This window comes from Etheostoma spectabile, chromosome 6 (genome assembly GCF_008692095.1).
Source record: "Etheostoma spectabile isolate EspeVRDwgs_2016 chromosome 6, UIUC_Espe_1.0, whole genome shotgun sequence".
Taxonomy (NCBI): domain Eukaryota; kingdom Metazoa; phylum Chordata; class Actinopteri; order Perciformes; family Percidae; genus Etheostoma; species Etheostoma spectabile.
The window spans coordinates 22469943-22482069 of NC_045738.1; the positions used below are offsets into that span (position 1 = coordinate 22469943).

General features: G+C 39.5%; 1 protein-coding gene across 2 annotated transcripts in view; it reads left to right on the forward strand.

Moving 5' to 3' along the window:
* The window catches only part of rnf144b (ring finger protein 144B), a 20489-nt gene that overhangs the window by 3524 nt on the left and 4838 nt on the right, over nt 1–12127 (forward strand). For both annotated transcript variants that reach the window (XM_032517775.1, XM_032517773.1), the window contains exons 2-5: nt 1327–1590; nt 5194–5298; nt 6490–6550; nt 8722–8935. In XM_032517775.1, the coding sequence (XP_032373666.1) occupies nt 1414–1590; nt 5194–5298; nt 6490–6550; nt 8722–8935 (557 nt within the window). In that variant the 5' untranslated portion in view covers nt 1327–1413. The remainder of the gene's footprint in view (nt 1–1326; nt 1591–5193; nt 5299–6489; nt 6551–8721; nt 8936–12127) is intronic.

The following is a 12127-nucleotide window of genomic DNA, read 5'->3' on the forward strand; positions in this document are numbered from 1 at the left end:
GGGGGGGGGGGGGGAGCGTGTTTTTAATGCCACATTTTCCTGCGTGACCCTGTTCTGTGTACAACCACTGTCATCTACAGGATTAATCGCAAATCCCGGATTATGAGTTTATTATTGTTCATGCTTTTTGGGATTGGACACGACCATAGAGGCAAATTTTTGGGGTTTGGTGAATCTGGTTGACACCAAATTAGGCCTTTATTATCCAATCTCTGTCTTGCTCTCCCAAAGTATGCAACCAGTGCATAATGTCTGACAGCCAAAGGCGGAAGTCACAAATTACATTTATGATCGATGCTGAAAGTGTAACACAGCTTTGTTTTACCACTTTGGTCCAGACTAAAATATTCCAACATCTATTACATGGAGTGGCTCACAACTTTGTGCAGACGTTCATGGTGCAGAAAGGAAAAGATTGCCGTTAAATTTGGTACACAAATTCTGGTTTCCCTGAATATGAACCGTAATACCTCTGGTGATCTTCTGACTTTTCATCTAGCCTCAGACGTCTTTAATGCTAGTTGGAAAATGTTAGCATGCTAACATGCTAAAGGTGAATGCTGCAAGCTTTATACCTGCTCAGTGCTTAGCATTAGCATTTCAACGCTACCATTGTGAGCATGTCAGCAGGCTAAACTTTTCAGTCTTGCTAAATTGGTAGTTTGACATTTCACTCTCTGAAAGAGCTGAACATCAGAATTTAAAAAGTTCATAAATGTAGCTTATGTTGGAAATCAATTCTCTCTTTCATCTTATTGAAGCCAATTCTAAAAACTTCAGTTTTAAAAACCATTCATTTCAAATGAGCAAGTTTCCGTCTTTTCCATCTTTCTGCCCCTGTTAACTCACCTCGATTGTCGTTGACATTATGTGCTAAACTAAATAGCTTCCAGGTAGCTACTGTGTGCTACACAAGCGTGTATTTACCACGTTACTAAGAAAACGATCGACAATCAATTCTTCCTGTCAGAATGATCGAGGAGCTGGTCAATAACTGTAGGATCCGTGAACAGACCTTGGACTTTGGCCTGAAAAAATAACACAATGAGAAGTCAATAAGTCTGCAGTAATTACACATGAAAAAAAAACTATGTTTTGTTTTGGGCACTACGCAGCGTCAAACAGTGACTAATTCATCTCTCTGGTAACAAGACAAGACAATGTAATGCCTTAGGGAGAGCTGAAGTCCTCATACTTTAAATGCCTGTTACTGGAAGAGAGGACAGGTTCTAGTAGCACGGTGCAGTGTGTGTTTGTAGCAAAGAGGAAGTGTGACACTTACATTGAAGACACAAGTAAGTAAGTTCGTTCTGTTCCTTCTTTCAGGAACATGGAGGCTGTAGCGCCTCTCCGTCCCCCGCAGACGTGCTAGGAGCCGCCTGATTACTCCCTCCCTGCCTGCATCGCCCCACCATGGCCAGCAGGAGTCCCAGCCTGAGCCCAGAAGCCGGGGATCTGCCACCAGGGACCCCTGAGGCCGGCGCTAAACCCCAGCCGGAGCCCGAGGCTTTCTGCAAGCTGTGCCTCAGCGAGAAGCCGCTTGCGACTACCGGGGAACTGCAGAGCTGCAACTGTGTCTTCTGCACTGCGGTAAGAAAAGACAAACGGAACCGGTTTATTCCAGACATTTAGAGTAGATAATACTCATATTTAGGTAGGGCTGGGGGATATGGAGAAAATCAGATATTCCAGTATTCTTGTCCTAATACCTCGATGTTGGTAGTGGTGATATTATAGGGTTGACAATTGGTGCTTTAAAAAAATATTTTCACTATGAGATTTTAGATGAATAATTTTCAGTAATGTAGATATAATGACTAAGTGGTAAAGGTACAAATAATAGAGGAGCTAGAACAGTCTGGTAACAGAAAATGACTCACTCTACTGTAATGCAGCCTTTAAAACCAGGAAAAGAAAACACCTAAGCCATTTCCAATATTACGATATCTAGTCTACTATCACAATATCAACATAATATCGATATATTGCCCAGTCCTATATCCAGGTGCTGCAGGAGGTCAGGGTTGCTCATGGACACTACAACAGGACATGTCAGCTGCTATGGAAATCAAAACTGCAGTGTCGGAATGTAACTAAGAACATTTACTCATACATATTTGTTATACTTGAGTCTTTTCTTTTAACTTTCTAATTCAACTCCACTACATTCTTAGAGAGAAGAATTGTACTTTTTACTCCACTACATTAATCTTACAGCTTTAGTTAGTTTCCAAATTAAGGTGTTTGCACTTGCACGCATGTTTATAAAGTACAATGTTTTATTATAAATTAAACTACCTTACGATACAGGCTCAGCTGAAAATATTGGGAGATTAAATGCTTTGTTGACCAAAATATGAGGATTTTGCTGCATTGAGTACTTTAACCTTTAATACTTTAAGTACATTTTCCTGATGATACTTAGGTACAAACTACAACACAGAAAAGAGAAACCAAAATATTTTCAAAAATAAAAAAGTGCTGTAATACAGTTATAAGTTATAATTGAGGTAAGTTTGGAGACACTGCCTTATTTAATCATTAAATTAATAAATATTTGTGTATCTCTTTTTGGTGTTGTAGTTTGTAGACGGCCCCTAAGCTCTCTAACTGCCTCTCAACACCGGAACTAAACCCAGCGGAATTAGCACAACTTTCATGCATTTCTTTCACATCTACTGCAGCCAGATTCCCTGTGGATTCAAATATTTAATCGCATTAATGTCGTAGTTAACTCGCAATTAATCGCACATTTTTATCTATTCGAAATGTCCCTTAATTTCTTTTTGTCCCATTATTTTTTCTCATTTTAATGCTCTTATCAACATGGAAAAGGGGATCAGCTTGCTTTGTGCAAATGTATTTTTATTGAAAACAACATTGCCATATAGCCTAATGCAGTGTTCAATTTCACACTAACATTCTCACTTAATAATCTCTCACACAATGTAACGCTGTCCATCAATAACAGGGGGGAAAAAATAGTTTGACGGGGGGGATTGGCATCAGCTGTGTGCTTGGCCATGAAGTGGTATTTCAAACTGGACGTGCTGCAATGTAGCTCAGTTCATAACGACCAAACTCACAGATCACTTTGGTCTCGTCAGTGGAACATTTGGTAACTTTTAAAAAGGAAACTTTCCATCCAGAATCTTACCGGCGTCCATTTTGACGTCCGTGCTTGCCATCCACTCAAAACGTAACTTTACTACTCTTTGGCCGGCTCGCAAGCCCAAACGGCGTGTGTGCGGCGTGCCTGTTGTTTTGGTTCCAGTCTAGCTAGATCAGGTGGGTGTTGTAGTTTTTCTAACGTTACTAGTTGTTGAATGTGTAAAGAACTACAAAGTTTGAAAGGCCAAAAAGAACGTTAATCTCACGATAAGTAAATTGACGCCGTTAATAACGCGTTTAACTGACAGCACTACTCGGAAGGAATCAGTTTACATGGGTAGGCACTTGTAATGGCATTTTGCTGATGTTAACAGGCTAATAACATGTTTAAAACCGGGGGTGGGGGGGAAAAAAATCAATTAAACATAGTATCGCAATATTTTCAGTGGCAATACTGTATTGATACACAGGCGCCAAGGATGGATCTTTTATTGTATATGTGTTGGTCACTTTGTCTGCTTGACAATCCCATTTTGCAGCAATAAAATTGAAGTGATATGAACAAACAGAGAAATTCATCTTTTTAGATAAAACAGATGTTGACAAAGTTTCCTTTATCATTTGAAACTGGGAAAAATTAGAAGTTTGAAAAAAGGTTATAAATTACAATTAATCGCAGAATATTGCAATATGTTAAAAATCACAATAAAAATTGTATTGGGGCATAAGTACAAACAGAGCTACGTGTTGAAATCAACCAGAATTCTCCTTTTAAGTAAAATATTTGAATACTTCTTCCATCACTGCAAACCTGTGACCCACTACCAGTATCTTCTACTATATTGGTCTTGCTTTTAGTCACTTTCTGGAGGCGGTGAAGATGTCACAACAGTGATCCAACAACAGACTTTTCTCTGGGAAATTTCCCAGATCTCTGTTTAACTTACTTGGAAGGAATGCTCATTTTTAAGGCAGCACCACTTCCTGCTTTAAGATCTTAAAATAGATCGCGTTATTGGCAAATCTTGCATATTACAGCTTTAGTGTAATAAAGTGCTTTCAACACAGGACTGCCTTTCTCCCACATTTACTTTCTTTGTCTGGTCCTTGGAATTTTCAACAGTGTCTTGGAAATCGTTTCATTTTTCAAGCTTCTGCAACCCTTTAATCAGAAAGAAGTGCTATTGCTAGAACATAAAGCTGTATCATTTATTTTAAAAAAGCCCAGAGGTCTACCTCTACACTGGTGTAGTCTTATACAGGCCTTCTTGGCATACTGTATCGAAACCGAGCTGTTGGTGTTGTGCCCTGACTCAGAGAGGTAACTAGATAGTGGCAGGTGTTAATCTCTGTTCAAGGTAGCTTTGTCACTGTTGTGCGCTCTGGGTCACAGAGATAACACACGCACACAGTCTCACAGGGGAAGAAGCAGGGAAAGGAATACTGTATAACCGGCTTATCAGCTTATCAGTTGAACTCTATTTGGTAAACCTGAAATATTGTCTCCAGTCTGGTTCAAGAGCACAGACTTCTGCTTGTGTTTTTGTTTCCAGCTCAGTTTTTTGGATGAAGAGCACATCATGCTTTATGAGAAAGCACATGATACGCACAAGTGTACGCAATACGTACAGATGAGTCTAAAAACACATTGCATCCCTCTGCAAAAGATTTATTTTTCCACAGAAAAGTTTTTTTTTTTCTTTCTTCTGTTCCTCAAAACTGTCTGCTTTTGTGCAATGTTGACATAGTTCCTGTTAGCCTTCCATTTTTTATCGCTGAGGCAATACATGACTTTTAACGTGTGAATGCTAATAAAGAAACTCATGTTTGCAGCATTTCATTTTTCCTGCTTGTACAACAGCTCATTTCCCCTTCTACTTGTTTGCTTGCTTCATTTGTCATGACAAGATGTTATCATGTGCTTTTTCTGAACTTTTTTTTCCCCGAGGATGGACAGCTAAGATATTATTTTTGACTATATTATATTAAACATTTTTTTACAAGGGTGCCATGGTGAGATTCTCCCTGTTCCATTCAGTAGCCTGTCTAATGCTACGGTGTTGTTTGTTTCTCCCTGTCCAGTGTTTGAAGCAGTATGTTCAGCTGGCCATCGTGGAGGGTGGGGGTGCACCCATCACCTGCCCCGATATGGCCTGCCAAAAGGCTGGAGTGCTACTGGACTCCGAGGTATGCCCTTCCTCACATGTAGGTTACGAGTGAAACCTATAAAAGCTAACACGCTTGAGAGGCCAAAATACAACAGAAATAATGTTGATGCACAAACATGTACTGAACTAAAAACATTATTCATGCAAATGTATTTTTTTGAATATATATATAGTATATAAACATATATTTGAATGTCTATAGAATTGAAGTTGCTGCAGTTTTTTCCCCCAATCCAGATTGTTTCAAGCAAACTTTATTTTAACTTTTTTTTGGATTGTGTTGGCTGGATGAACTAAGATTAAGTTTTGTGAAAATGGAGTATCCCAGCCTTACTGACACTTGGGAGTGAATTTTTTTGAGTAAAATGAGGTTATGTAAGCAAAAGCGAGAGCCGTCACGCATTGCAGATACCAGACGGTAAACACGTCAGAGAAGAAACTTAAACTGCTGATTCACAAACAAATCTGCTCCTCAGTTCCTCATTTGTAATGTTTTTCTTGTCTGAACGGCATTAAGACACATCTTTAACTAGTGCTCATTAGACTCCAATCTAAAGTAGAATTACTTTCTTTCTTGAATGTCTATCCCCCTTTTACCGATAGAGAAAATAGGATTTTAGATACAAAAAGTATTACTGGGGGGAAATTACATTCACTGCAAGCAGTTTTAATAATTATTTTAGTCTTTAGTCTTAACAGATTGCAGGAAAAAATGAAGAATTTTCTCGAGCTTGATGGGCTTGTACATTTGGCTATTTGTCATTTCTTACTGATGTTGGTTTAAGAACACATATTCATCTTATTTGTTGATCATATACAGATGTAGTCTTGCAGCTTGTATTACCACTGAAGAATGACATTATAATTGTTGCTTTTCAGCCTTTTTTCATTCGGAAAATGTTGCAAATAAACCTCTTTTTTTCTCTCAGTGGCTATTCACTACTACTGAGGTGTCTTAGAAAAAAAGCAGCAAATTGCAGTCGCTAGGTAACCAGTTGATCCTGGATGATCTTAGAGGTATCAGCTTCTCAGCAACCGCACGGAATAGCCTCATGTTAATCTTGACCATCGTGTATGTTTTGCATTTATCCATTAGGGTTTGAAAAAGATCCTGGGCTCTAAACTTCTTGCATGCACACACAGTTCACCGTCACAGCTCTGAGTGAATAAACCATGACTAAAGGCCCGTCTCTGTGCTGTGTGATTGCAGATAGCTAGCTTGGCCCCAGAAGAACAGGTGGAGCTGTATCAGCGTCTGAAGTTTGAGAGAGGTAGGTATTGTTGCATTAACATGCTGATGACTGATGACAGGAATTGGGCTATTTCAGGTCACACTTTAACTGGGGTCATTACACTGAGCCTGGGATAATGTAGGGCCTCCTGCTCTTTTTTTCTATTTTGCTCTGGTCCACCTTTACCCTGAATGTTACTAACACTGTAGTTTTACTACCAGTAGGACATTCAATAACAAAGGCTGCAAGCGGTCCATGCTACTGATCTGTTAAATCTGAAGTAATGAGCATTTTGCTGCTAATAAATTGACTGTGCTATATGTAGCTGGTTGCACCATTAGTTGTGGAAATGTTTGACCAGATGTTATCTCTGTCTTGCACTGGAGGCCTGGGAACAGAAGGAGAATAACTGTTTAGGCTTCTGTTGCCATTTACAAATTGCAAACTGAGGTTTAGTTTGCCGTGTAGCTATATTGGGGCTTTTCCAGTTGCATAACAATACGCTGCAAAGCCAATAATAGTTGTTGTTTACTCTGGTAATAAATCATAAGACTCATAATATTGAAAGTATAAAGAAGTGCAAAAGTACAGGCTGTTTCACAACAATGTTTTCCTTCCGTTATAATTCATTGAAAGTATGAGCTGGTGAAGGGGGTCGTGAAAGCGTCACTTTTTGTTTTGGTTGCGAAACATCCCAGATTTATTTTTCTGAACCATTACACATTCGTATTTGTGTCCTGCCCTTATAAGCTACTTACAGTGTTGTTTGCCTTCATAGAAAAGCAATTAGAAATGAGAACAATGAATTTGTTAGATGTGGATGGATTGCAATGAAATTGGGGTAGATTCATGTGCCTTTCAGGATAAATTGTAATAACTTTGAGGATCCTCTGACTTTTCATCCAGAACCGTCGTCATACCTGGAAAACTAAAGACATTGTCATCAACTTCCCCCTTGTTTGTTTATAACTAATTTGCAAATGTTAGCATGCTAACACGCTGAACTAAAGTGGTGAACAAGGTACCTGCTAAACATTAGCACGTTATCCTTCTCCTTGTGAGCACGTACTTCATGAGCATGCTGATGTTAGCTTTTAGCTCAAACCACAGCTGTGCCTAAAGCATAGCCACAGTGTCACTAGTATAGCAACTGTTAGTCTTAACATTTTTATTTAAAATTTTCGAAATAGATACAGAAAAAATACAGTTGACCTATTTATGCCTGTACTTTGTGTTTAGCATGCTAACACGCAGTAGCATAATGGCATTGTTACACATAAAGTTGTCATTGTGACCTTGTTAGCATTGTCATTGGGAGCATGTTAGCATGCTAACAATAGCATTTCACTCAAAGCACTAGTAAAGTACAGTCTCACAAATCCGCTGGTGTGACTTTTTGTCATTAGTTTGAGTTTGTGTTTCTGTTTAAGTTTATGTGCTAACAGTACTGAATCTGATGCTAAGTGTGCAGTTTGTATTGTGAGAAAGAGATTTATTTATGTACATTAAATGCCTTATTTTACAAATGTTTATTGGATGATAAGCATGATTGAATCAATGGTAATACATATTTTTGTATGCAGATATGGAAGTACTAACTGTGTTAGCAGGTTGGCAAAGTGACACACTGCTAGTAAGACAGTGAAGTAACGTGTTATGTTCGGTTGTCGAGCTGTTGGCAGTTGCCGTATTAGTGGACTGCGTTGCAAGAAGCACTTCCTCTACTTTTACTTAACCCATGTCCAGGTTGTGACATGGTAACTAGACTAAAGAGTAACACTATTAAAGGTTGCAGGATGTTTTCATGTTTTCATTTCATTAATCTGTTGACTTGTTTTTAATGTCCGCAGTCCAAAGCCCAAATTTACAATGATATAAATCATAAAAAACACCAAATCCTCACATATGAGAAGCTGGAACCAGTGAATGTTTGGCTTTTGCGAAATGACTTAATTATCCCAATCAATTAATTTTCTGTTGATGGAGTACTTGAGTAATTCAGTTTCAGTGATAATTCTGGTTGTTTCAGACCAGTATTACTGATTGTACTGATAGTACTGATACAGGTAGTATTTTTAGTATTAGGCTACTTTTAACTTTAGTTTAGAGAAGCATGGCATGCATTGATTTCACTTGCAGCATGTGCATCTAAAGCTACTTGATGTCTGCTTCAGAAATGCACAGTCCCATCCCTTCTTTACTTCCTGCAGGAGTGAAGTTGGACCCCAGCAAAGCGTGGTGCCCAGTGCTTGAATGCCAGGCGGTGTGCAGTCTGCAGCTGAGGTCCAGTACTGAGGGCCAGCCCACCGCTGTGCCCTGCCCGACCTGTCACGCCGTCTTCTGCTCCGGGTGCAGAGGGCCCTGGCAGGACGACCACACCTGCCCTGAGCGCCAGCCCATGATGTCGCCCTCTCATGAAAGCAGGTCAGTCAGCCAGCCATTTGGTCGGCCGCCCACGGCCTGCAGCCACAGTCTGACCCGCACTTTGAAAATGATACTGTGCTGAAAGCAGGATGAGTGTGTTAGTTCAGGACACTGACAAGTCTACAAAGAAACACTTCTTACTGCTTCAAACAGACTGAATCATGATTGAATTATTGGGGTTTTATCAAATACTATTTATTATTATTTTTAGTTATTCTATTACCTTTAACTCAGGTGTTTTATTTTTTACATGAAATCAAATTCTACCCTCCAGAAGTAAATTTGTACTGTCCTCTTTACATATTGTTTTTTTATTAGTGGTTATCCAATAATGACAAAGACTCAAGTAAATATCTTTATTTACAATGTACAAACACATCATGGACAGTGTCATAGATGAGTGAAAGTAGAGGCTATTATGTAAAAAACAAAACAAATAAAAAAACTATCAAATCTAATTGCAATAATTACCTTGCCGGAGAGACAGGGGTTTCTATCTCTCACCGGCCACTTTATTAGGTACACCTGTCCAACTGCTCGTTAACACTTAATTTCTAAGCAGCCAATCACATGGCGGCAACTCAGTGCATTTAGGCATGTAGACATGGTCAGAGAATCTCCTGCAGTTCAAACCGAGCATCAGTATGGGGAAGAAAGGTGATTTGAGTGACTTTGAACGTGGCTGATGTTGGTGCCAGAAGGGCTGGTCGAGTATTTCAGAAACTGCTAATCTACTGGGATTTTCACGACAACCATCTCTAGGGTTTACAGAGAATGGTCCGAAAAAGAAAAAACATCCAGTGACGGCAGTTCTGTGGGCGGGAATGCCTTGTTGATGCCAGAGGTCAGAGGAGAATGGCCAGACTGGTTCGAGCTGATAGAAGGGCAACAGTGACTCAAATACACCACCGTTACAACCAAGGTGGGCAGAAGAGCATCTCTGAACGCCCACAGTACGTCAAACTTTGAGGCAGATGGGCTACAGCAGCAGAAAGACCACATCGGGTGCCACCTCCTTTCAGCTAAGAACAGGAACTGAGACTACAATTTGCACAAGCTCATCGAAATTGGACAATAGAAGATTGGAAAAACGTTGCCTGGTCTGATGAGTCTCGATTTCTGCTGGCGACGGATGGTAGGGTAGAATTTGGCGTCTACAACATGAAGCATGGATCCATCCTGCTTGTATCAACGGTTCAGGCTGGTGGTGGGTGGTGTCATGTGTGGGGAATATTTTCTTGGCACTCTTTGGGCCCCTTGGTACCATTGAGATCGTGCAACGCCACACGCTACCTGAGTATTGTTGCTGACCATGCCATCCTTTATGACCATAATGTACCCAACTTCTGATGGTACTTTCAGCAGGATAATGGCCATGTCATAAAGCTGGAATCATCACAGACTGGTTCTTGAACATGACAATGAGTTCGCTGTACTCAAATGGCTCCACAGTCACCAGATCTCAATCCAATAGAGCATCTTTGGGATGTGGGGGAACGGGAGTTCGCATCATGGATGTGCAGCCGACAAATCTGCGGCAACTGTGTGATGCCATCATGTCAATATGGACCAAACTCCCTGAGGAATGCTTCCAGCACCTTGTGAATCTATGCCACGAAGAATTGAGGCAGGTCTGAAGGCAAAAGGGGGTCCAACCCGTTACTAGCACTGGGGACCTAATAAAGTGGCGGTGAGTGTAGTTTTCACATTTAATTGAAAAACAAATTTTGAAGTTTTTTTTTTTTTTTTGACTCATCAAATCAATCAAATCAATTCCATTATTTTATTTTACGAGAAAATCCCATCTTTCTATGTAATATAAACAGGCCTGAGAGTTATTGTGGCAGGATATTTACATAGAATAGATTACAGGGATGTGTAGTTTCTCATTTCCCAGTAAAGGCCCCGAGCTGAATATACAATAAACTTTATTTCAGGATTAATAGCTTAGTATTCCTCAACAGTGCCCTCTGTGTGGTCACTGCTGCTCTGAGCTGTGGCTCTGCATGACTGACTGATCTGTCATTGGGGAGTCACTGACTTATATTGGAATTCCATTGTCTCTGTGCCAAAGAGAGGAGAAGGGTGGTCACCGAGCCATGTAGTTCACTGTACAGGAGCCTGTGCACTGCAGCGGCGTCTGCAGTGTGCTCTGGAGGATGGAGCAGGCATGACAGAAATGAAGGGAGATCAACTTAAGAGCATGATTTGCAGTGCTTAGCATAAGTGAATACACCCAGGCTAAAGCTGACTAAAAAGAGCAATAAAAAATCATCTTTTCAAAATTGATCTCAATGCCTTAATTTAAAAAAAAATGGAAAAATCCAACCTTTTAAGGACACCAATTTTCTTTGTGAATGAATAATGTGTCGTGAATAAAAAGAAATTCTTTCTTAAAATACAGGGGGTATAAGTAAGTATAGAATAGAATAGAATAGAATGTCTTCATTGTCATTCTACACAAGTGCAGTCGGTTCTGTGCAAAGAGATTGAAGCAACCCCTTTACGGTGTCGACACGAAATATAAAAATATCAAATATAAAAATATAAAGTATAGGTAGTGCAGAAACAAAAGAGTGGTGGGTGGGACCTGGTGCACAGTCCTGAGAGCATCTATATACATATATGAAATAGTTTTGTTTACACAATGTGCAAAAATATAGTTTGGTGTATTAAAAGTCCTAAGTATTAAATATTGCACTGTAATGAGATTGAAAGTGATTGAGTATTAAATACTGCACTATTTAGAAAGGAAATGGTTAAGTATTAATAATAAATAAGTATTGCACTGTAATGAAATGAAGAGGTTAAGTACTAAATAATAAATAAATGAATATTGCACAGGAATGAAATGAAATACAAATGAAGTACACCCTTATGTTAAATTCCCATAGAGGCAGGCAGATTGTTATTATTAAAGGTCAGTTATTTCATGGATCAGGATACTATGCATCCTGATACATCATCTCTCATACCCTTCAACATACCTAGATATTGGCATGGGGTACTTTCCATAAAATCATCTCTCAATGCAACTTTAGCATGGGTGTATTCACTAATGCTAAGCACTGTATATCATCAAAGCCAATGTTATTGTGCCAGGGCCGTAGCAATCAGACAATGAGTCTGATGAGCCAAAAAAAAAACAACTAAATTTTCTTTATTCATTTAACCCTTGTGTTGTCTTCCCGT